Source organism: Pezoporus occidentalis, unplaced genomic scaffold (assembly GCF_034315485.1).
Source record: "Pezoporus occidentalis ecotype Australia unplaced genomic scaffold, CSIRO_AGI_Poc_V1 ctg102, whole genome shotgun sequence".
Taxonomy (NCBI): Eukaryota; Metazoa; Chordata; class Aves; order Psittaciformes; family Psittacidae; genus Pezoporus; species Pezoporus occidentalis.
The window spans coordinates 677,813-701,978 of NW_026912801.1; the positions used below are offsets into that span (position 1 = coordinate 677,813).

The window sequence follows — 24,166 nt, forward strand, 5'->3', positions numbered from 1 at the left end:
AAAAGAATCTGTACATATTTCTAGTTTTCTACCTTCTGATGCTTTTCTTTCTTTTGAGACCGGTCGAAGGCTTTTTATAGAGATATTTTGGTACTAAACCTGTGCAGACGTTGAACGAGTTTGGTCTGCAGACTGAAGTGCCAATTCAGGGCTATTAGTAATGACTCTTGAACATTATTGTTATATTTCATAGCTCATTAATTTTGGGTTTACATTTACAAACCTGAGCCATGAATCTCCCAACTTCCTCTTCTGGCAGTCCAGCCTTGTTCTTTGTTGTCTTTTTTCTATACCAGACTTCCTTGCAACCTTTAGCTTGGATGGCAAACCAGTGTCTGACTCTTTCTATGAACTTTTGTAAGCAGTAACTTAGTTTTTCTACATGAAGGAGATAGTTCATTCCCGGTTCTTTGTCAGCACCTTGTCAGCTTGCTTTTAATCCTGTTGACAGTTTTCCAATGCCTGATTTATTGCAGAGTAAGAACCACAGTCCCTATGTAACCATCGCTTTTCTGTGATGGAAACAGGGAGTTCTTGTGTAAGCCAGAATTGTACCTCTGACACTACATGGAATATTTGTGCACTGAATTATATCGATGACAACTGTGGAGAATTAGCAAGAGATGAGTATTTGCCAGTTCTTGGTGGTATCAGCAAGTTTGCAGGCCCTATTATATGTATTTCTGTCCTAGCTGTAAATTCTAGGTCATGTCAACATCCACACAATTTCAAATGCAATAGATAATTTCCTTTTTAACTTGAAATCTGTGGGATATTTTCTGAGAGATCTTATTGTATTGAAACTTTTAAGTATGGCAAATAGAGAAATGAACAAGGAGATCACCTCTGTCTCAATGGGAGTGCTAAAAATTCCCTACAAAAGCACTTTTCAACTCTTCCCTCCAAGGAGGAAAATACTCAGGCAGTTTCTTGGGAGCCCGAACTTGTTAGCAGTAAAATTGGATCAGATTGTAGCTACACGCATGGTCCATGCACAGTCCAGTCAGCAGAGACTAGGGATACAATCCAGGCACCTTGAGTGAGGTGGATGTAACACACCAGGACCTGTTTTGTCTCTGTTGGATTCTTTAAAGATGCTTGAATGCTGTTGTGTCTGTAGGAGATGGCTCCAGCCTGCTTCTGCAGTACCAGCATTTGGTACAGCAGGGAGCACGCTGGGGTGTCAGAGCTGCTGCAGCTCGCTGACATCCAGGTGGAGAAGGTGGGATCTGACTGCATTAGAGGGTCCCTCCTCCTCATGGCCCCTTACCTGACACAACAGGATCATTCCACGCTGCTGATAGTGAGGTGGGTGTGTTTGTGACTGACTGCAAAGTGTTCTGGTGTCTGGAGGGAAGTCAAGTTTCTAAGGGCTTCTGTGATAAGGAGCTGCTTTTTAGGGATTTACTATAGATGCTATTGTCTGTGGTGAATAAGAATGGTCTGGTCGAAAAGGGAGGTAGGGAGGGACAGATGGAGAAATCATGGTTTGAAGATTCAAGGTCAAATGGTTTTATTTCTATGAGAAAGTTTATTTTGGGTTGGTTTTTTTTTTCCTCTTTAAAAAGTTATGTTTTACATTTCAAAATGAGTGGATTCTTTTACATATATGAAAGTAGGATTTTACTTTCTCCTTCCTGTGTTTATCCTTGTTGTTGTTATTTTTCAGTTGAGATAAATGCAAGATACCTTGTCCTGATTACGTGAGGTTTTACTTGGTGATAAATCTACTGATCCTTTATAGGAGACTGTGAATACTGTAAATATCTCGAGATGGAAGGGTTGTGTGGGATCAAAGAAGACATTCTTTGTGCAAACACTAAAAGGATACGGGAAAGCTGTAGGTTGGGTTGGTTTTGGTTGGTTTTAGCATATAATTTAAGAGAAGAATCTCTGAAATCATTTGACCTTTCCAAAATTTTATGTGTATCTGACTTCTCCTGTGACTTGATTATTTGAAGCTCTATGTCTGTATTAAAGAGTTAGAAAACTTTGATTAGGTGAAAGAGTTTTCCATTGGAAATAGCAACATGTCAAAGTTTTGCTGTCACTACTTTAATTTGAAATCCAAGTCTGTCCTCATCTGCCATGTTGAACTTCTGTGTATTCAGATGTTTTCATTTCTCCTTTTCAGTGTTACCTGTAAGGTGTTAGTTTATTTTGGATCAGTATTATATTGTAAATATTACGCATCGGTGTATATAAATGATTTTACTAAACTTAAAAGTTAACTGGCTGCTTTTTTTATGGTTCCCAAGTCCCTTGGTACAGAAGGGGGGAAGGAGAGATGTGGCTTGGGAGGGAACAGCACCTTCTAGTTCCCCATCCTACCTGCCTTACAAATGTGAATAAGCATTTTCCTTTGTATTTTGCAGGAGTTGCCGTGGGGCTTTGAGGTGAAAGAATGACTGACAGGATGAGCTAGATAAAGGGCTCTCTGCCTGGCAACATAACCTGAAATTGCCTCTTTTCCACACTGTTTTCCATTAGATGGCAGCAGTACATGCCCAGTGCTAGCAGTGAACCCCGTAAGGTCTGTAGGATTTGTCTTGTAGTGATGACTTTGGGCAGTCAGGGAAGGGAGGGATGATTTGTTCTGTGTTCCATGACATTTCACCTGTCAGGTATAACAGCTCCTCCATCCTGCCAAGTGTGTTCTTTGGGGCAGGAGCCAGGAACCTGTTTCTTCAGGATGACCATCATTGCAGGGCACTGGGCTTCACCTGAAGGCAACAGAAGCAGGAGCCCTGCAGGGATTTGGGGCAGGAGCAGCAGCTTGGGAGTCACCAGGAGGTGAGAAATGGGTTGGCCTTTGCTCAGGCTGGCAGTGCACTTGGCTGGAGAGTGCTGGGGTTCTCCTCATTTCTTAGGCAGTCAGACTTGTGCCACCAAGCACGGCACTATATGCTTGCTGGCTCTGGAAATACTTTTCTTATCCTTAAGCATGGTTTGACTTGTTGGCAGCAGCCAGACAGTGCCTTGTCCCATGAGCATTTTGAAACAAAAGTGGCAGAGAGAAGAGGCAGTGGGACAGCTGTGAGTGCCCGTGTGCCCCTTCCTTGTAGGAGTTAAAATCCATCTGCTTGGTATCTTTGAGGAGTTAGTAGCGCATTAGAGAGTCAGTGACCCTCAGAGCATCCATAGGATTGGGAAGGGGAGTCAGAGCAATTTCCAAGCATCCTGGGAATATTTAAGGCAGCCAGACCAGCTGCAAGGGCTCTGTAGGAGTGGCACAAGAAAGACTCCCTCACCCCCAAAGAACGCTTCTCCCTTTCCAGCAACAAACCTTCCTTCACTAATTAAAACATTCAGTGATGTGTTCAGCTGAGTGAGGAGCAAGGGTATCTTGTCAACAGACACTGAAGGCTCTCGCTGCTGCAGCTGAAGGTCCCATTAGCAACCAGATCATTGTTTCCCTGGTAATCTCCCATCACTTTCCACTTAATCCCCTTTTAGACAAATTGCTGTAGCAGCACTGGCTTGTCTGGCTCTCAGCAAACGGGGTCAGCACAAGTAGAGTACAGCAGTGATGAGGCAGGGCATATTTAATGTCCTGTTGTTCCTGCCTGTACCAGGGCATAGGTCCCACCCTCCTCATGGAATGTTTGTGTTTGAAGCGGGGCTGGGGAAACGGTTGCCCCCCTGGCCCTTCCACTCCGGCCCCAAGGGCAGCTCTCTGGGGCTTCCCACCCTGTGCCAGGTCTTTCCCTGTGCTGATTTGCTCTGTTGCAGTTGGGTGGTGTTGGATGGCAGGCTGGTTGCCTCCTGGTGTGTCCTACCTCTCTGGTGGACAGGTAGCTGAGGAAGAGCTAAGAAAAGACACATTGGATGAAGGGCTTGAACCTGGCTGCAGGCTGAGTGGGGAGGACAGGTGGTGAGAAGGGATCTTGGTTGCTGAGTTAAAAGTAGCTTTTTTGATGTCTCATCATCCATATTTTCTACCCTTTCCTCCAGCCAGGGAGGGAGTGACCATGGCGCCAAGCTGGACACAGCCAAGTTGCACCCCAATGGGCAGAGGGGTTCTCCTCCTCGGCCTGGGCCTCTCCTTCCTGCTGCAGGGGCTCCTGCTGCCCTGCACAGACTGCAACCCCCAGACCACTTGGGACTACGCAGTCTATGAGATAGTCATTCCAAGGAAACTTGCTCCCAGTGCAGGGAAGAGCAGCAAGGAGGAAGTGTCCTATGGCATCAGCATTCAAGGGGTCAGTTACACACTTCGCCTCAGGCAGAAAGACTTGATAATAAAAGCCTTCCCTGTATTTGCTCGTGACTCCCATGGGAAAATGGAGGCCAAGCAGCCCCAAGTGCCAGTGCACTGCTATTACGATGGCTACGTGGAAGGCATCCTGAACTCCGGGGTGACTCTGACTGTCTGCTCTGGGCTCAGAGGACTGCTGCAGTTTGGAAACTCAAGCTACAGCATCGAGCCCTTGCCAGGTGCCACTGAGGGTCAGCATCTTCTGTTGCGGAGAGACGCGGCGGTTCCCGGAGCCATGTACGTGTACGATATGCCCATTGAACGTCAATGGTTTCCTCGGCCTAGTAAGGAGGCAGAAGGGCAGTTCCAGCTCCGGGGACACACACGGTATGTGGAGCTCTTTGTCGTGGTGGACAAGGAAGGTTTTGATGCCTTTGGCAGAAGTATCACTAATGTGACTTTGGAAGTTATTGAAATACTCAATCTGGTGGATGGGATGTTTAAATCTTTCCACCTTCGTGTTATGGTAACTGCACTAGAGATTTGGGTGGAGAAGAACCCTATCAGTATTACCAAAAGCATAAACAGGGTCCTTTATGACTTTAATCATTGGAGGAAGCAAAGCCTGAAGTACGCCATGCATGACATGGGGTGTCTGTTTGCCTCGATGGACTTTGGTCACGGTACAGGTGGATTGCACGTGAGTGGCAAATCCAACCTGGGCAGTGCTTGTGATAACACCCGGGCCTCTGCTGTTGTGTCATTTGCCAGACAGCCTTACGTGGAGACTGCTGTCAGCGTCGCTCATGCGTTAGGCTATGCCCTTGGCATGGAGCATGACCACAGCTACTGCACGTGTGGAAACAGCTCTAGGTGCATCATGAGCGTGAACAGCACGGTGAACTATCAATTCAGCAACTGCAGCAAAAGGCACTATTATGATTTTATATCATCAGGGCGAGGATTCTGCCTTAATAACGTCCCAGAATCGGTAATGACATCTGCGCTGAGGCGCTGCAAGAATCGTGTCCTGAGGCCTGGGGATATGTGTAAATCAGACCCTTGTTGTGACATTGCCTGTCAGAGAAAGGGAGCCCTTTGCACTTCTGGACGCTGCTGTAGGAATTGCAAACCTCTTCCAGAGGGAGAAGTGTGCAGGGAAAGTGCTGGACCCTGTGACTTGCCTGAGTATTGCAACGGGACATCTGAGCATTGCCCAGCAGATGTGGCCAAGCAAGACGGGACTGTGTGTGCTGAGGATGGGTACTGCTACTCAGGCACATGCCAGTCTCCCACATTACAGTGTGTGAGTATCTTTGGGAAGGGAGCAAAGCCTGCTCCGCTGTCGTGCTTCCAGGAGGTGAACATGAAAGGGGATCGGTTTGGCAATTGCTTCGGGGATGGGGCAGATGTCAGCTTTCAGAAATGTAAGCTAGAGAATGTCCTGTGTGGAAGGATGCAGTGTGTGAACGTGAGACGTCTGCCTCGGCTGGAAGACCACACAACCATCATCCAGACCCCAGTGGGTGATAGCTGGTGCTGGGGCACAGATTACCACTTGGGTGTGGACATTCTGGATCCTGGCCTTGTTAAGGATGGCATGCAGTGTGGGGAGAAGAAGATCTGCATTAACCGGACGTGTGTGCCTGCGGGGAGGTACTTGACATCCCGCTGTTCTGCCAAGAAAACCTGCAGAGGAAAAGGTGTCTGCAACACCAACGGGAACTGCCACTGTGACAGTGGCTGGGCACCTCCCTACTGCCAGTACGTTGGATTTGGAGGAAGCATTGACAGTGGGCCTGCACCCGTCACTAAACACGGGCTTTGGAGGTTGCTCGTTGGGATTACTGGGATAATTGTTGCTGTTTTGGTGCTTGCAGCAATTGGCATTGTGCAAGCAAGAAAGTTTGGAGTGACCCAAGCATTACACACGTATGTTGGATCCTTTTGGGTTAAAAAATGCGCTTCTGAGGGCAATGTAAGTGACCAGGTGGAAGAAGATGACTCAAAACCAGCTGAGAGTACTGTGTAGGACTTTACATGGCAGCAGTGGAAAGCTGGACTCAGCCACCAGATTCAGACTCCAGTTGAAGTGGACTCATTTAAAATTGATTCAGATGCAAGTGCAGTTATAGGGGACCTGGCTTTTATTCTGTACCATATCAAAATGAAATTGTTTTGCTCGACCTCACTCTGTAGGAGAAGTCATTGACAAAAATGACAGGGGAGCTCAGATTAAAAGTCTGCCTGCTGGTTTACACTGATAAGACACAGGCTGGGCAAGATAAGCCTGGGGATGGCTGAAGCAGAGCCTTTTGCAAGGCAAGAGTGACAGCTGTCTCCCAGCCCAGGGCATGGGGGTCTGCAGCAGCGAGCCCCCCTCTCTACTAAGCAGGCAGTCCTCAAAGACATCTGCTCTTCCCTCTGAGCAAAGAAACTTCTGGGTTACAGACCCTCTGCTATTGCTCAGGGGAACGGGTCCAAGCTGTCCACACCACTGTATAGGACCTTAACTTCACACCCTATAGTCACCTCCTCCTGAGCTGGAATCCCAGGCAGAGTGCCCACCTTTGAGCCCATCCTGGGCACACCTGAGCTCTTCCTCTGTGGCACTGCAGCCCAGGAGCAAACATGAGCTGCTGAAAACATCAGGAGACAGGAGGAGGGAAGAAAGGGCTCTGAGGCTTGGTTATGAGACAAGAAGGTGGGGAATATGTCGGGAAGAAGAGGGGGGGAATCATTACTACTCACATCAGTTGCCTCTATCAGAAGTACAAAGCTGGTAGCATCATTTAGACAGAAGCTTGCAGGAAGGCTTGGAGCAGGTAAAGAAGCTGTCAGCAGCATCCCATCCGTGCCAGGCTGAGCTAACGAAGCCAGGCTGCTGTGGAGGTGTCCATGGAGGCAGGGAGCAGCAGGGAGCAGCGCTGGAACGGAACAGGTATAAAAAGCCCAATTAAGACATCATTGCAGCACCTCCCAGCTGAACCCTGGGGAGCAGGAGAGCTTCGTGCTGGAAGAGGTATTTTCCACCTGGGTGATGTTAAATTCAGCCCTGCAGACGTTGCTGCCCAGCTGATGCTGGGCACGTGTCTATATGAAATGGGGGGGGGGGTGGTGGTGTATAAGGAGCTGTGCCTGATGTCTGATGGCTGCGTGGGGGTAACCACCAACTGATGCCCTGTGGGTGGTGTTTATAGCAGGCTTCCCCAAAGAAAATACTAGAACAGCGTGTGGTTTATAGATAACTGAATACTGGGGGGACATGCTCAGAGTATTTGGGTGCTGGGGATGGACTCTTTATCAGGACTGTAGCGATAGTGATGGGTTTAAAGAGGGGAGACTGAGATGAGCTCTTAGGCAGAAGCTCTTCCCTGTGAGGGTGCTGAGGCGCTGTCACAGGGTGCCCAGAGAAGCTGTGGCTGCCCCATCCCTGGCAGTGCTCAAGGCCAGGTTGGACACAGGGGCTTGGAGCAAGCTGCTCCAGTGGAAGGGGTCCCTGCCTGTGGCAGGGGTTGGAGCTGGAGGAGCTTTAAGGTCCCTTCCAACCCAAACCAGTCCATGGTTCTGAGTTTTACTGCTGGGGGTGTCACTGAGAAGCAGAAGTACCTGGAGCCACTGCTGAAGGAGGAGAGGCGGTGACCGAGGGCCATTACAGTTTGTGCAGTTAATTTATTGTGGTTAACTCCCAAATTCCTGACCCACAGACAAGCTTTAGGGATTTCCACCTGAGGAGCAGGGGGAGTGAGGACACGTGGCTCCCACATCCCATTGAGTGACCGGGGAGCACCTATAAAGACAACCCCGGCTCCCTGGCCATGACGGGCACCCCAGGCGAGGGGAGCACAGCAGGGCCGGGTGCTGTTCATCCCCGTTAGCTCACAGGCGCCGCCATGCTGCAGCCCCCGGCCCCGTCATGGCAGCTGGCAGAGCCTTCTCAACGGGCCCTGAGGGGAATGGCTGCCCCTGAGGGCAGCAGAGTGCCACGTACCTTCACCTGTGCCAGCCCGGAGGGGACAGCCCTGGCCTGGCCGCTGCCTGAGCGCCTCAGGGCAGACAGGGTCCAGATGCCCATGCCAGGGTTGGCAGCGCGCTCGCTGAGGTGTTTCGCCGCCATTTTGAAGGCGCTGGCGATGAGGTGGCTCCGGGCACATCATGGCGGCCGGGGGGAAGCCCTTCTCCTCAGGCTGGGGGTCTGGGCACTGTTGGGGGCATCTCTCCTCCGTGGGGCGAGCGGCCATCATCCACCGGCGGGCTATGCTGTCTATGAGATCGTCCATCCGAGGAAGCTGGCCCCTAAGGCAGGGGCAGCCGCGGGGGCAGATGTGTCCTACGTGCTGAGGGTGGAGGGCAGGAACCGCATCGTCCGCCTCACCCGAAAGAGAGGGCTCCTGGTGAAAAACCTGCCCGTGGTCACCTACAGCCCGGGGGGGAGCAGGGTCACGGAGCAGCCCCACATCCCCCAGGAGTGCTTCTACCGGGGCTACGTGGAGGACAGCCCCGGCTCCGCCGCCACGCTCAGCGTCTGCTGGGGGCTGAGGGGGCAGCTGGAGATGGGGAACCGGAGCTACACCATTGAGCCTGTGCTGGGCTCCCTCAGCTTCCAGCACCTTCTCTATCGGCGAGAGGAGACCCAGAGCAAGCCCTTGATGTGCGGGGTGACGAACGAGGCGATGCGAATGCAGCTGCGGGAGATGGGACCTCAGGTAGCCTTGAGGAAGAACGTTTTGTGTCAGGGGCTGAAGCACACCGCCTACGTCGAGGTGTTTGTTGTGGTGGATTACTCCCTGTTTTCCTTCCAAGGGAGCAACGAGACCTCCGTGATGCTTCTGGTTATAGACACCATCAATTTAGCTGAAACCTACTTCTATAGCCTGAGGATCCATATCTGCCTGACTGGGATGGAGATCTGGACACACAGCAACTTCATCAGGCACAGCCCGGATATAGAAGACGTCCTCAGGAGTTTTAACCACTGGGCAAACGGGGATCTCTCTCAGCGGATGGCGTATGACATTGCCCACCTATTCACGTACATGGACTTCGGGCTCGTCGTTGGGCTGGCGTATGTCGGAACCATCTGCTTCCCGGGGTACCGCTCGAGTGTTGTCTCGCACATACGGAGAGACTTCACTGCCTTGTCGCTTATTTTCGCTCATGAGCTGGGTCACAACCTGGGCATGGAGCACGACAAGGAGAACTGCGCCTGCGGAGCAGCCCCCAGGTGCTACATGACGGGCCACTCGCTCACCGGTGCCAAGGGCTTCAGCAACTGCAGCACGCAGTACTACCTAGACCTCATGAACAGAGGCCACGGCCACTGCTTGTGCAACATCCCCGAGCCCCACAGCCTCTTCCACTTTAAACACTGCGGCAACAAGGTGGTGGATGAGGGAGAGCAGTGTGACTGCGGGGGGCTGAAGGGCTGCCAAGGCAACCCGTGCTGCCTCCCCAGCTGCAGGCTGAAGCTGGGGGCTGTCTGCTCCGTTGGGCAGTGCTGTCACAGATGCCGTTTCCACGCTGCAGGACACAAGTGCAGGGTGGAGGCGGATGAGTGTGACTTGCCTGAATATTGCAATGGGACTTCGGCCTGGTGCCCGGAGGATTTGTACGTGCACGATGGGACACCCTGCAGCAACAACGGCTACTGCTACCACGGCAAATGTGCCACTCATGATAACCTGTGCAGAAAAGTCTTTGGGAAGCAAGCTCGTGGTGCTCCAATGAGTTGCTTCCAAAAGCAGAACATGAGAGGGGATCGATTCGGCAACTGCGGTGGTGATGGCTCCAAAATTCCTTTTGTGGGATGTAAACCCCAAAATGTTCTGTGTGGAAGGCTGCAGTGTGTCAATGTGAAGAAGATACCCATTCTGCAGAGGTCTAAAACCATCATTCAGACACCAGGGCCAAACGACTGGTGCTGGGGCACAGCCTACCATGCCAGCATTGATATACCTGATGTCGGAGGAGGGACTGATGGCACCAGGTGTGGGCCAAAAAAGATCTGTATTAACAGGACATGCATAGATGCCACGGTCAAGATGAAGTGCGATGGGAAGGTTAAGTGTGGGGGGAAAGGGGTTTGCAACAACCTTGAACACTGCCATTGCGAAGCTGGCTGGGCTCCTCCGGACTGTCAGTTCCATGGCCTGGGAGGGAGCATGGACAGTGGCCCTCCACCAGCTCTCATGATGACCATGGGGGAGGTTGTCCAAACTAAAGTGTTTAAGACAGTAATGGGGATCACAGTTCCCCTAATGGTCATTGGGATTGCTGTTGGCATTGCTGTAACCAAATACAGAAAGGCAAAAGCTGCAATTGCAGAAGGAAGTGAGACTTCTGCAGATGAGGAGCAGGGTAGAGAAGAAGGAACAGAAGGAGGAGAAGGAAAAGGTGAAGGAGGAGGAGAAGGAAAAGAAGGTGAAGGAGAAGAAGGGGGAAAAGGAGATGGAGGAGAAGAAGGAGAAGAGGGAGGAGAAGAAGAAGAAGAAGGAGGAGGAGAAGAAGAAGAAGGAGGAGGAGAAGAAGAAGAAGGAGGAGGAGAAGAAAGTATGTTTAAAAACCCGTGAAAGCAGTGGGAATCCCACCAGCTGAGGTCTGGAAAGGACTACAGGCCCTGTGTGTGTGCCCCTGCAGCTGGACTGCTAGTCCTAGGAGATTTTCCACAAAGTGATTTACACAACGTACCTGTGTAAACTGTACAAAAGCTAATTACACCAGACGTCAGTATTTCCTCTTCTTGTATTGCCTACTATGTAAATAAATTAGGGTTGGGCCCCAAAAGTGAAGCTGTTAGAAAATAAAGAGTGTAAAAGTTAAGAGAATTGTTTTCAATGCAGCTAAAGATCTGTTTTATTTGCCATAGAGTGGTGGAACCTTAGTAAATAATTCACTTGAGCAGTTAGAAGAGTATAGATAGACTCATGCAAAGTCCTTCTCACCTGGTTCCTAAGAGATGCTCCACCATAGGCTTATTTTGCTGAGTACTGGAGCTGAGCAGGAGTTGCATGAGAACAGCAGGGAAATGTGCAAGAAGTCAAGGCACAGAAGTGAGCACTCGTTTTTTTATGCTACCTTGCAATTCTTCATTCCCTGCAGTTGGCTATCAGCATGGTACATGTTCTTATATAGTGGATTAGAAGTCAGAGATTGAAAATACTCACTTTTGCTTTACTGTTAATTTGTAATGGCAAAGACTCAGAGAAGTGCAACATCCTTTGACCACCTCCCCTCAGAGTAGCTGTACCAGATCTCTGAGCTGTTACATACAATTTGCTGCATTTCTAGGGATATTTCCATGAGGAGAAAGTCTGTACTAAAGATTTACCACGTTTAAGGAATCCAGTTACAGTCCTTACAAACCTGTAAAATAAATAACTCTCTTCACTGAAGGGTCTGTCTCTGACAGATTGCCCAGGCTCCTCCAGCACTACAGCTAACTTTGCTGTGGCACAACAGTTGGCAGCAGACAGCCCAATGCCAGGTCTGGCTGATGTTACTAAACCACGATGAGGCTTTCCTAGGATGTAGGGATCCATCAGAGCAGGGTGGACGTGGAGCTCTCTGTGTCCGGCGGGCTGATGGGGAGCGTGCTGGAGTAGGACTTCTTCTGGGAGCGCAGGAGAGGAGTCTGAGTGTCAACGTCCCGGCAGGCGTTGCGTTTGAGGGAGAGGAAGATGTGCTGTGTCCAGCCATACACGATGCAGTTCAGAAGGCCCTGGGAAGCTGCTGTTAGAGCCTGGGAGAGAGCACAGGGGAGAGCTGCGTCCTCTTGTCAGCCAGCACTGCACAGCAAAACGCAGCTCCCTACCAGGCTGTCAAACCCAGCACGTTATGCCAAGCCTCTCACTTCCAGCATGCTTTTATCAATGCAGATCCCCCTGTGATAGAGGAATCTCACGGTTATTTTAATACTCTTTGCTAAATGCTGCCTCAAGAACAGCAAGGAGCTGGCCAAGTGTTGTGGAGGAACTGCATTTGGACACTTATAAAAGTCTCCAAATGAAAGAGACTTATGGAAGTCTCCTTTTTATGAAGAGAGTGGAAAAAAAACCCTGATTTCTAGGGATCCTGTCTAGTTCTGTTTTCTGTAATTGCCATGGTGCTGTGATTTTGGTTACCGAGACCTTTTCAAGCCTTTGAAAAACATAAAACATCTAATAAAGATCTTTTCCAACCAAAAGCATAAACCAGACTTGGGCTCATACAGGAGTGCTATTTGCAGCTGGAAGCATGCTTTGTCCAGCAGAGACTAGAAGCAGGCAGACACTAGTATCCCTGTGCAAGCAGAGAAGGCAAAACATAGGAGGTTGCAGAGGAACACATTTACCTGTAGAATGAGAAGAGCCATGTAGACTTTGCTGTTTGTTGAAACAGTCAGCTTCATTATTCCAAGAAGGACAGCTGTAAAAAAGGATGGAAAAGAGGCTATTGCTTTAATCGCACCTCTTCCAAGTTCCACTGCCAGGCTCTGTGTCCTGGGGGAATATCATGAGAGTAACTCAGCTCCCTGCTTACCTGGGGTCCAGCAGCAGAAGAAGGCAACAGGATAAAAAACCACTCGTTGTTCTACCATCTTAATCATGGCCCACTGCTGATCCCCCAGGAAGCCTGTGGAGTTCACAAACCTTTTGTACAAGCCTCGGGCTTGACTGAGGATAACCTAAAAAGGAACAAGCACACATCATTGTCTGTACTTGGTGCAATGCTCTGATCTGCCTTGTTCATCTAGGACAGAGTATCCCATTTCAGTCTGTCAAACCTTTTCATGCAACAGTGTGCTGCCTGAGGGAGAGCAATTGCTTTGTACATGACCTTCCTTGTCTGAACTGGTTTGGGCTCTTGTTGACCCATGCAGTAGGTGATCTGCTGCCATGCTCTGAGCTTTCTCTACCTGCTAAATCCTTTTAGAGATGGGTTGACAGAACACAGGACTCCAGATGGATTTATATGGTGGCATAATGATATTTTCCCTCCCCTGCCATGCCTTCCAATAGGGCAGCAGCACCATGCAATCCTTCCCCCGACACTGCCTGGCCTCTGGTACCACCCAAAGATGTAAAGATGAAAACTGACCATCTGGATGCCATGGCTAGTGTGCAAGGGCTATGTTTCTTACCAGAATGGCGATGAAGCTGACCAGAAAGGAAATGAGGAAGACCCCAATGCCATAGAAATGCATCGCACGGCAAACAGAGCCACTCAGGGCTTGCGGCTCGTTGGTGGGCACGGCTATTTCCGTGTGCATCAGGAGACATCTATGGGAGAAAAGGAACAGCCCGAGCTCCTGCCATGGCTCATAAACAGCGGGGCTGGTTCAGAGATGTGTGAAGCTTACCCATGCTTCTGGCTGAAGTTCTGGTAGCAATTACTGCTGTTGCCCAGGCAAAACACAGGTACCATGAGAAGGAAAGGAATCAGGCTAAGGAGAGAAAGGACAACGGCACAGTTAGTAGTTATTAGCACTACGCTGTTCCCATCCCCAAGCAAACATTAGCTGCTTCTTCTCCTGTCACTAGAGAGGACTTACTTAAGTACTGGTTTTATTAACATTCATGCAGACAATACATTGGTAAAGGGACCTCCTCCTTAAAAACATACATAGTTAATATAGTTCTAACTAACTTGGTTAGAGAAGGACCCCTACCTCCAAACCCTCCTACTCTGAGTTTGTTAGGTGACTCTGCTGTCACAGATGAGCTTTACAGGTTTTACTAAAGCTTGCTTCAAAATAAGCAGGAAACAGAGATCAGGAGATCAGGGCACTGCATTTTACCAGAACCACATAATTCTGGCCCAGAGACTCACATCTTACCTAGACGAGATCGTTGCTATTCGGCCAATGCAACTCGCATAATCTACAACCTGCAAAATCCAAAGAGCTTTATTAAATGAATGTTTCTGCACAGCCTCTGGTTCCCAGGACCCAGCTCCCACTTTAGCAGCCAAGGGCTCTTTGAATGCTGATTCATCCCCAGACCAAGTACAAACGTTTGTTTCCACTCTGCACTGAATCAACACCACTGAGTTCAGTCTGTGCTGATTTGCAACAAGAACAACTGACGCTTCCACCCGCTCACTGCTTTGTTCTCCTTCAAAACTAGAGGATTTGAGAAAGGAACTTGGAACTGGACAAGGAGCAGACACTTGATGAGCTCTCTGGTGTAACTTACTCATTTTTTTGTACAGCTTATTCACTTAACCTAGCCCTGTTCCTCACTAACTCCATGTTCTAGTGGAGAAATAAAGGCAATTTGGAGTGTCCTGGTATGTACTCACCAGGAAATGTACTTTGGCAGCTGGGATCCACACAACAGCTATGACAAAACAATGTGGGCGCAGCTGTAATGGTGGGGAATTATGGTAGATGCTGTGTTTTCAATGGGAGTCCAGCAAGAAGGAAACCAGTCCTACAAGTGGACCCAAACCCTATGGACAAGAGCCCTTGAAATACAGACTGATCTGCCCAGCCTGCTACTCCTGAACCAAGCAGAATACCTGGGATACAGTTTGCTGTGCACAGTGAATGCCTAGGGAAGAAAAAGGCTATATAGATAAATGTGAATAATGGGTTGTATGGGAAAAGCTGCACAAGGAATCTCTTATCTTGCAACAACACGTGAGGAGCAACACCCAGGTTACAGCGGTGGTGGTGCCACACTGCTTAGCCAGGTGGGAAGAATGAAACAACCCCAAGGAGAGATGTTGGTCATGAGGTATGTGAAGTGTTTGTTTAGCCTGCAATGCAGAGAGTGGTTTCCTGACTACGATGTCCTTATCCCTCAGTTCCCAGCGATTACCAGTTCCCCAAAGGGCTTTTGTAAAGGCCAGCGATGATGAAGTGAGGTCTGGCTGCTCTTCACAGGGCCAACTGCTGCTTTTATCACTGGCTCACTTCCGTCACACCTCCTACCCCAAACTCTTACAATATCTTACTGACGCTCTCAAACACTGTATGACACCCGGGGAGGACAGAAACTGTCAGCTCTCAGTTCCAGGCAGCCCCTGCTTTCCTGCCCTCTCTGCCATGCCCATCTGGCAGAAGGCAGTGACAGCACTGAGCCAGTTACTCAGCTGCTGCAAACTGCTGTTCTTCTACCTGCAGAACTTCTCCAACAGACAGTCCTGAGCTTTCTCTCCTCTGAGATGTACACTGCCATTGCCTTTGCTTTAGTCTTGCAAGCCTAACCTTCCACTGAGATCCTACAGCAGACTCAGCAGTAACTCTTCCGACCTCAGTGGGCAAGATACATCAATTCATACAGCCATGGGGCAGAAGGGCCTTCAAAGTCCTTATGGTGAGATTTACTGTTACATATGCACCTCCTAAACCCCACCACAACCCCACAGTTAGATCTTGGTACTCAACAGTTGCTACATGCTGGTCCTACTCACCTGGGGGGGTATCCTGAAAAGGTTCTGATTGTATTTCATCTTTAGGTCCATGTACAGATGCCAGGTGTAGTTGACAGTGTATAGAAAAGAGGCCATGTAGAATATCTGTGAAATACAGACAATATTTCAGTCCTATAATAGTAGTTCCTGTAGCACCACTGATGAACCCAAAGCCCACAGGCCAGAGGCAGGATACTAAACAGCATAGTGAACTCCCAAAGGTGAGCGTCCCTGTGCTCGTGTCTATTGAGTTGCAGTGGGACACCAAGTCCCACCTCAAACTGCACAAGGGCAGTTTGACTTTGGCCTTAAACAGGGGACAGGAGAACTAATGACAACAGGACTGTCTTAAAAATACAAATATGGGTGACTTGGCTCATTTTTTGGCCCAAATCCTGGCAATGAAGGGTTCAAAGGCACTTGGACCCTCCCTATGCTACATCCATTAGGAAACACAACACAAATGCAGCACTTAGATTTGCTCCTGGCATCATGAGCTCACTACACAGTGAATTCACGGAAACAGAAAACAATGAGATATTAAAGAGGAAAGCAGGGACAGAGAATATCTGCACTAAGCTTCAGTTAACACCTCGAGAGCCTTTTACTCTCCGTGGGAAAAGGGAGGAAAGGAAAAACTACAGAACTCTTTCCCACAGATTTTCCCAGCCCTTGATTCCAGCTTGAGACGAGACCAAATATGTAAAATTCCCCATAAAAACTCCCAAATCTTTCTTGCATTTCTTTCTGCATCCCAGGTTGCTTCAGGCAGGCGAGTATAAACAGCGCTGCCAAAACAGACTATATATATGTGGGTGCTGTGCTTGTTACAGGAAACACATGCTTCCATGGCAAAGGCAAAGAGGAAGGGCTGGACAAGTGAATTTTCAAGCGGCTTTGCTACCTCTTGCCAAAGAGGCAAGGAGCACAGGTTTGCCACCCTGATAGCATCTAAGTCTGGGAAAGCAGTCACTAAATAAACTTGGTCTCCTTCAGGTTGCAAATGCTCTTAGCTCACTCAAGAGGCCGAGTCCAACGAGCTGCTACATTGCAGCAGGAACATTATACTAACTTTCCAGCTCATTAAATGAGGTTTAATGAGGGTTTGTTGCCCTTTTTCATTTACTTCCAGGGAAGGTCACCAAAACAGTGCACAAAGAGCATTCTCTTCCACTTCAGAATGCCTTAGAGAGGCTCACAGAATGTCAGCACTGCCTTCTTTTTGGAATAGGGAACCAAAAGCCACTTGTGAAGATACCAGCAGAAAGTGAAGGGAGCTCTGCTATCCTGGGATCCAGCTTTGGCACTGTTGACAGTCCTGAAGTGCTCACCATGAGGAGATAACATAAGGGCTGGAAAACATGAGAGTCCCTCATTATAACCCTTCTGTGGCTCCCCATTGTGCTCATCAGCATGAGCAGGGCCTGCCAGGATGTTATTAGGCGACTGGAACTGAACTGGAAGAATGTGGGGGAATTGTGCAATTATAACCACAATCTCTATTCTGGACTTTATTATTGTCATGCAAAGGCAAGGCAGGGAGGAGAACAAGCTCAATGGGCAGCGGAAAGGAGCAGTATTTACATTTACATCAAACAAGAGGCTGGGGCTGAAATAGGGAGAGTCCAAGAAACAAAGCAATATCCTTTATGACACGGTATGAACATTAGGGAGCCCTTGGTGATAAAGTGATGGTAGACAGACTATAAAGCAAAATACTGTCTTGCTCCTAAGGCAATCCCTTGAGACAACCACATCCCATGAACTGGGGTGTGAGCCTCTCCAAAGGCTGCCATCTGCAAACACCACTGCTGAGCAGCCCTCAGCCTGCTCTCACCCTTGTTAGTGCATTTTACACCTTCCAGGTCCTTGGGTACAAAGAAGCCGCTCATGTTTATGAAACACGCAGGGCTGAAACCTTTACATGGGGCCAGGAGACATTTAACTCATTTTATTCAGTTACAGATGACTCCTACCCCACAGAAGCTGCTGGTTAAACCTGTTACCAGCTCCTACCTACGCACAAGGTGTTCCCACCTCGCCAGGGCACAGCTGGGGTGTTAAGTGAGGAGGTGTCCTGCTCCGTGTCACGTGCGGGCACGGTTGCTATGGCAAGAGCTCCGTTTGTTTTAATTTCTCCCCGAGCAAACAGCAGCCCCAGCTCTCACCAGACACAAGCCAGCTCTGCCACCTCGGGCAGGGGGGGGCCTGCTGGTGGCACGCAGGAGAGAAGCCCGGTGACGCCGTGGCTGAGGTTGGGATGTGGCAAGCACCCTGCACACCCCACCACAGCACCCTGACTGCTCCCCGCGGGGCTGAGGCAAAGGAAAACGCTGTAAGGAGTTGTCCAAGGCCAGCTCTGCCCTTCCCAGCAGTGGAAGTAAAGCTCCCACCTTGACCCCAGACCTTGCTGGTGTCCCTGAGAAGCATGGCCACATGCAAGGGCAGAAAAGAGACAGAAATTGATGGGAGCATAGCATGCTCTCGGTGTCTCCACTGAGAAATGATGGTGTATTATCCATATCCAACCTACTGCTCCTCTAGCAGTGCAACCTGTCTTCTCCAGGCCATAAAAAGATCACAGCAGTATTAAGAACTGTCCCCCAGGCAAAGCTGCAAGGGAAACAGCTCAGAAACATCCTCAGTCCCACATGCTCCTTCTACCTTCTGGCTCTGAAAAGCCTCTCCAAAGCTCTTCCCCTGATCATTTTCCCCTGTTCCATCATCTAAAAGTCATCTTTGATACTGTTCTGCATCATTCCCAAGTGGCCATGTTACTCACCCCCCACCGTTTCCTCTCCCAACGTGAACATATTGCGGTGCTTCCACAGCGGAGCTACAGAGACCAGAGCTAAGCCAGGAGTGGAACAGCTGCTCTCACCATCACCAGTAATCTGCTTTTACCCACCAAACCAGCTGCTGAAACAACCCTGGGCTGCAGGTCCCCATCCCTAGACACACATCAGTGTGACTGCTTCCATACCAGCTACCTCCCTGCCCTCTCCGAGGTATGTGGAGAACCTCTCCAGCTTCATACACTGCCACTGAGTGAGGAGGTTCCCATTTGTGGGTACCCACCATGCTCCCGCACAACACGTATCAAGGCTTCAACAGCCACGTTTTTGTGGGTCCTTAAAAAAACCCTGTTAAACCCAGAGCTCACCACTTGTGAACCACCGCCCTGGCCCAAGCTTGGCCGTATCCTGCAGAGTGTTTTGAGAGCAGTCATTTGCAAAGCCTAATGCTGGAATGGGAACTTGGTGGGACAAAAGCGAACTGTCAGGGAAACAGTATTGCACTCACTCCACTCCAATTAGTCTCCAGCACCCAGAATCAGCTGGAATTCAGCCAAATCGCTGGGGCATGGGGCTGAGCTTGTGCTGATGGAGCAGCCCCTAAGAACCCTTGGGATTGTTTGAGAGAGCCAGCAAGAGCAGGGATGTATATATGAGTAATGTGGTAAGTCTGAGCTCAAGCCAACCACAGAGTGTGTCTGTTCCTGCCCAGGATGGAGGAAGCATGAAGAGGAATAGAAAAGCTGCAGTGTGAGAGGCAGAGATCATTGTCGGCATGGGCCCAAGAGGAAACAGATATAGACCCATCTACTCACTTTACACAAGCAACCCAAACACAGCAACCACAAAATCCCATGCTCTCTTTGCCTTCCTCGTTGCCTCTCCCACACCAGATGTACCTAAACCCAAGCATCGTTATCTCTGTTTTACACACAAGGTGAAGAGATCTGATAAGTCGAGTTCACACGGGGAGTCTCTGCCAAAGCCTGTCTAGAAACAGCCCCCAAGGCCACGCTCTGACCACCAGCGAGGCTGGTTACAGCAATGGGTGCACAGTGAATGCACCAACAGTGGTGCCAAGGCAACTCACCTGTCCTGTGGCTTGCAGGTTGTAGCAGACGAGGTCCTGCTTGGAGGTTGGTGTGCTGTAGAGAAGCGCCCCAGCGAGCCAGCACATGCCCAGGAAGAGGTCAGAGAGGCTCAGGTAGAAGAGTGGACGAACCTGGGGAAAGGGATATTGAGCAACAGGTCTGAGTGCTGGCCACAACACTGCCATTACCTCCTACAGCAGCAGTTTCACCCCACCATCTAAGCACACCTTCGTCCTCCAGGGCAGCTCCCCTTGCACACAAACCCCATGCTGATTCCTGCTCTTAGGAGCTGTTCCAATGCAGATATCCCATTCTAATCACCCTTTCTGCCACTACAGCAGCATCCAAGAGCAGCATCAGTTCTTACAGAAAATCTCAAAGATCCAGAATGCTACAGAATGGGAGAGGCTGGCAGGGAAAAATTATGCTCTTTGTTAAATCAGCTGTGAGAGAAATCAAACTCTTGGTAACCACAAACCCTCCTTCAGGTCTGCAGTAACTCAAACCAGACGTTTTCCCCCGTGTTTCATGTCGTTTCAGTTGGTGACTAAGGCTGAATCTATTTCATATGCCAAGATTAATTTTCACTGTGAAAGCCATCACTCTGTGCTTCACGCTGCACCTTGCTGGAACAGAGTCGCGTCCCCCCTAAAGGCAGTTTCCAGCCTGTTTCCAGTTTGCATGCACTGGCCAAAAGGACCTTAAATGCTGCAGGAAAACATCTGTACAAAATCCTGGCCAATATTTTGCTGTTAGTGGGAGTGCAGCCACTCTGGCAAAGCAGCTCATTATCTACAGTCTTAATTGTAGCCTTTGGTAACTCATTTTCAGCATCCTGGAGAGAAAATCATGGGGTTTTTCCACCCCCATCCCCTCCCCCCAGGAAATTATAATGCTAACCACAGCATGGAAACATTTCAGGAGGCCTTGATTTTTAAATTGAGCTTTTGGTAATATTTGCCTCAAAACTGTCCTTTAAGTAAATGTTTACCACGTTGTGTTACTCGTGTCTTGCTCCTGTGAGCAATGAGAAAGAGCTGAGTGAGACTGATAAGAGGTAAAGTGGATCTGATTGACCCAGATGTGGCCTTGTGGCCTAGTTTGATGGAGATCTGCCTGGTGTGTTCTTCTCCTCCACCTTCTTCAGGATTTGTCTCCTTCAACATCCTTGTCTTTTCAGTTCCGTATTTACCATCCAACCAGCAAACATGGTAGATCAATTTGCTGTTGCTAACTAAATATCTGGAGCTAGACTGTACATCATTACACTCACAAATGTCTTTTTCAACCAGGTTTATCCTTGCTGGTGCGGAACTGAAGCCCTGACAGGCAGTCACAGACATGCCAGGTTGTGACAGCATCCAGTTTGTGAGCATGGCAGGTGAAAACCAAGCAGCTCTGAGAGAGAAGCAAAGCAGCACCTTTTGCAATCAAACAGGTGACCCTTTCTCTAAGCAACAAGTGTCCTTGCAGTGAGGAGACACAGTTTGGTTGAGGAGCTGTTTTGGCACAGACCTAAATAAAGTAGGTGGCAGCGTTCAGTGAAAGGCAGCTTGGATGTTACTTGCAAACAAAAAACCCAAATGGTATTTATAAAATAGAGGAGGGGAATGTAAAGATGTGACGATTCAGAGGAGCTGCCAGGCTGGAGCATACATGTTGATTTAGCTCTGCCTGGCCATGGCCCAGGGACATCTGCTGGCACAGAACCTGTTGACAGGAGGGGGAAATTCTTTGTTCCTTCCCGTCATCTCTTCTGAATGATTGAGCTCAGGCTGCAGTTTTATTGACCCCGTAGAAACACAAGAACCAGCTTCAAGAATGCAATATTTGATTTCCTAGGCTGGGGGCTGGAGGGGAAGTGTTTATAACATCGCTCTCCTCCCAGCCTCCAGAGCTGTTTATTTTTAAGCAGTTTACTCTGGAGCCTCATGATGACTCAGGGAAGAAGCTGTTTGTTGCAAGCTTTGATATGAATCTCTTCCAGCCCCTTTGTTTACAGATCTCCAGTTAAGACCAGACCCATGAGGATGAGGCGATGGGGAAGTTACTGAAGGTTTTGCTGCTTTTCAAACACCAGCCCTGAATCTCCCCAAGGCAGCAGAGCAAGAGCCTGGGAGCCTGATGCAAAGGAGTTGCTCCAGCTGGTATCCATTGCTCCTACATGGATATGCAGAATGAGCTGAGCAGAAACATCTGGACTCCCTCAAGCAGGACGGGTCCATCTGTGACGTGGAGCCATGTGTGGCTTACAAGTGTCTGGAGTGCAGCTCCTAAGCCACAGCCACAGCTTATGACTAACAGCAAAAGGGTTCCTGAGTAACACAGACTTCCAACCGTGGAAGTAAATGGGAAGAGGCTGTGGAATCACAGCAGGACCCCTGCCAGATCCAGATCAATATACCAGGGTGGAAGACCCTGGGAGAGAACTGTGTCTGGAACTCTCCAAGTGCAGGAGATGGGGTAGAATGACCCCTGATATATACCTTGTGCAGCACAAGCTCAGTTTTCCATCCCAGAACCAAGGTGAAGTCCCAGCCTTCGCTCCTCCCCAGGAGTGCCTGGAGATCTGCACAGCTCCTTCTGGATGTGCTCAGCAGAGCCCTTCCAGAAGGCTGCTCCTGGGAGCAAGGCTGCCCTGCATGTTGTAGGGGCGCAAATTTGCCCTGCAAACCTGGACTCATATTCTCCTTCCCACCCTGCTTCATCCAGTGATGTGCCTGTCATTAGCCTGACTGCATGCCTTCCTTCTCTGGGGATAACTCACGGCATTCCCTGGAAGTCCTGTTCTCTGCAGATCATATCCATGATGTACCAAGAACATTGAAGATGAGGGAAGTAATACAGCTTTGTTACAACTTAGCTGCCAGCTCAACTGTCCTACTGCCCTTAGCAGTAACCTGTTACCAGACTGGGCTGCACATCCTGGACAGCAAACCCCACCTGCACATGGATCAGCTCTGTGCACTGCCTCCAGCACATCCTGCACAGACAGAGGGACCATGCGTGGACAGCAAAAGCCTGCCTTGGGATGGAGATCTACAACTACTGAGCACACACCAGTGACCTGCTCAGCACACCTGATCTACCCCAGACACACCGGGCTCCCTGCACGTGTGAAGCACTTGGGATGAGCCTGGCACCGTGTTCATGGCAGATCCACAGTGCACGCATGGACAGGCTCACCCCAGGCTGAATCACCCAAAGCCTCACTGCAGCATCCAGCACCACAAACTGTTCTAGCCTGGCCTCTGTGCTTGAACTTTGCAGTGCCTTTGAGCTGTATCAGTTTTAGTAGCACACCTGCCTCCAAAAGCCCTCCGAGATTCCCAAAGACCACCACCTATGCCTTTCCTACAGGGACATCTCCAGTTTGCAGCTTTGTGCACAGCTCCACAGCCCTTCTGCCCCGCAGAGGAGGGCACACGAGCAAATCCCTGTTCCCGGGAACAACCAGAGGACTTTCCTGGAGCAGCAGGAAGCTCAGGGCTAAGAAACCTGCTTCTCCTTGGTGGCTGCAGCTCAAGGTTAGTCCCTCCACCTCCTATCATAGACAAAGGGGCAAACTCTTGGCAAGCCCTTTGCCTCCCAGACGAGGTTTAACCACAGAAGCCTGAGACCTGCAGCTGCTCCAAGGAGAGCTCCTCACCTACCAAGGTCTTTGCTGCACACACACAACCCATCCGCAAGGTACCAACCCCTCGGCTCAAGAGAGGGACGAGGAGGCGCAGACCTTACCTCGGGGGACCTCACTGCGTTCTGAAAGACGGCATAGGCAATAATTGAGCTGGAACCTACAACGCTGAGAAAGCAAAGCACAGGTTGGAACAGGAGCACGTCTGCCTACCTGCGATGAGAGATTCCTCTTTACTGCCTGTCACTGTAGCGGGAACCTTATCCCGGCACCCCGGGGATACGGGTTTAGGAGCGCTGTACCTGAGCATGGCCATGGTGAACTGTATCCACTGGAGAGCCGAGAAGACCTGAGGACAAACGGGGGAGCTCAGCACCACATGGCCCCACAGGACACGGCGCTGGGGCACAGCCGCTGCCCCCGCGGGGTCCCGGGGCCGGCGGGGCTCGCTCACCTCCTGCCAGTCCCCGTCCAGCCGCGCCGCCTCCGCCGGGAGGGCCATGGGACCCGCCGCCGCCGCCGCACCGCTCCCGGGGCAGCGGGCACCGCCCGCGCTCCGCCCCGGGGCCACCCCGCGCCCGGCCCGCCCCGCGCCCGGCCCCTGACGGTCAGAGAGAGAGGGGACCCTCCGCCACCGCCGCCCAGCCCTCACAGGGGGGCTGTGTCCCTGTCCCCCCTCCAGGCGCTGACCCGAACCGACCCTGCTTAGCTTCACAGGCAGCAGCCTGGCAGCGGGCTGCTCACCCGGTGGCGAGGCCGAAGGCGCGCGCGGGCGGCCCGTGAGGGGGCGCGCGGCGGTGGCCGCCATGACGGCTGCTCCCTCAGGAGCCGGGCGGGACGGGACGGGGGGGCCCGCCGGGTCCTTCCTCCTCCGCTCGTCCCGAGGAGAGGCCGCTGGGTCCGAAGGACGCCCTCCAACGGCCCCGGGTAAACGCCTTACCTCTAGGGCATCCCTTTCGCCTCCAGGTGAAAGTCACCATCCGACTGATCTGCCTTCACCTTCCCCTCCAACCACACAAGCAGCAGCAGCTCCTCCAGAAAGCACCTTAAGAAG

General features: G+C 50.4%; 3 protein-coding genes across 5 annotated transcripts; 2 read left to right on the forward strand and 1 right to left on the reverse strand.

Moving 5' to 3' along the window:
* Positions 1-3,869: 3,869 nt before the first annotated feature.
* LOC134161675 (disintegrin and metalloproteinase domain-containing protein 9-like) lies at positions 3,870-6,465 on the forward strand. The gene has a single exon (XM_062614736.1). It carries the CDS (start codon positions 3,918-3,920, stop codon positions 6,228-6,230), a length of 2,313 nt encoding a protein of 770 aa, XP_062470720.1. The 5' UTR covers positions 3,870-3,917; the 3' UTR covers positions 6,231-6,465.
* Positions 6,466-8,126: 1,661 nt separating this feature from the next.
* LOC134161709 (disintegrin and metalloproteinase domain-containing protein 20-like) lies at positions 8,127-11,356 on the forward strand. Its single transcript, XM_062614830.1, has 2 exons — positions 8,127-10,555; positions 10,682-11,356. Exons 1-2 carry the CDS (start codon positions 8,155-8,157, stop codon positions 10,765-10,767), a joined length of 2,487 nt encoding a protein of 828 aa, XP_062470814.1. The 5' UTR covers positions 8,127-8,154; the 3' UTR covers positions 10,768-11,356.
* On the reverse strand, positions 11,023-23,681 carry TMEM116 (transmembrane protein 116). Of its 3 annotated transcripts, none has more exons than XM_062614841.1 (11): positions 23,567-23,681; positions 23,415-23,461; positions 23,217-23,280; positions 19,478-19,609; positions 15,593-15,697; positions 14,013-14,062; positions 13,536-13,619; positions 13,317-13,455; positions 12,716-12,860; positions 12,528-12,601; positions 11,023-11,936 (listed from the first exon to the last, which is right to left on the reverse strand). In XM_062614841.1, the coding sequence occupies exons 1-11, from the start codon at positions 23,612-23,614 to the stop codon at positions 11,736-11,738; spliced, it is 1,089 nt and encodes a 362-aa protein (XP_062470825.1). In that variant the 5' UTR covers positions 23,615-23,681; the 3' UTR covers positions 11,023-11,735. The 3 variants fall into 3 exon arrangements, with proteins under 3 accessions (XP_062470825.1, XP_062470840.1, XP_062470834.1); XM_062614850.1 differs by having other exon boundaries at positions 11,822-11,959; XM_062614856.1 differs by lacking the exons at positions 23,217-23,280; positions 23,567-23,681 and having other exon boundaries at positions 23,326-23,464.
* Between the last annotated feature and the right edge of the window lie 485 nt (positions 23,682-24,166).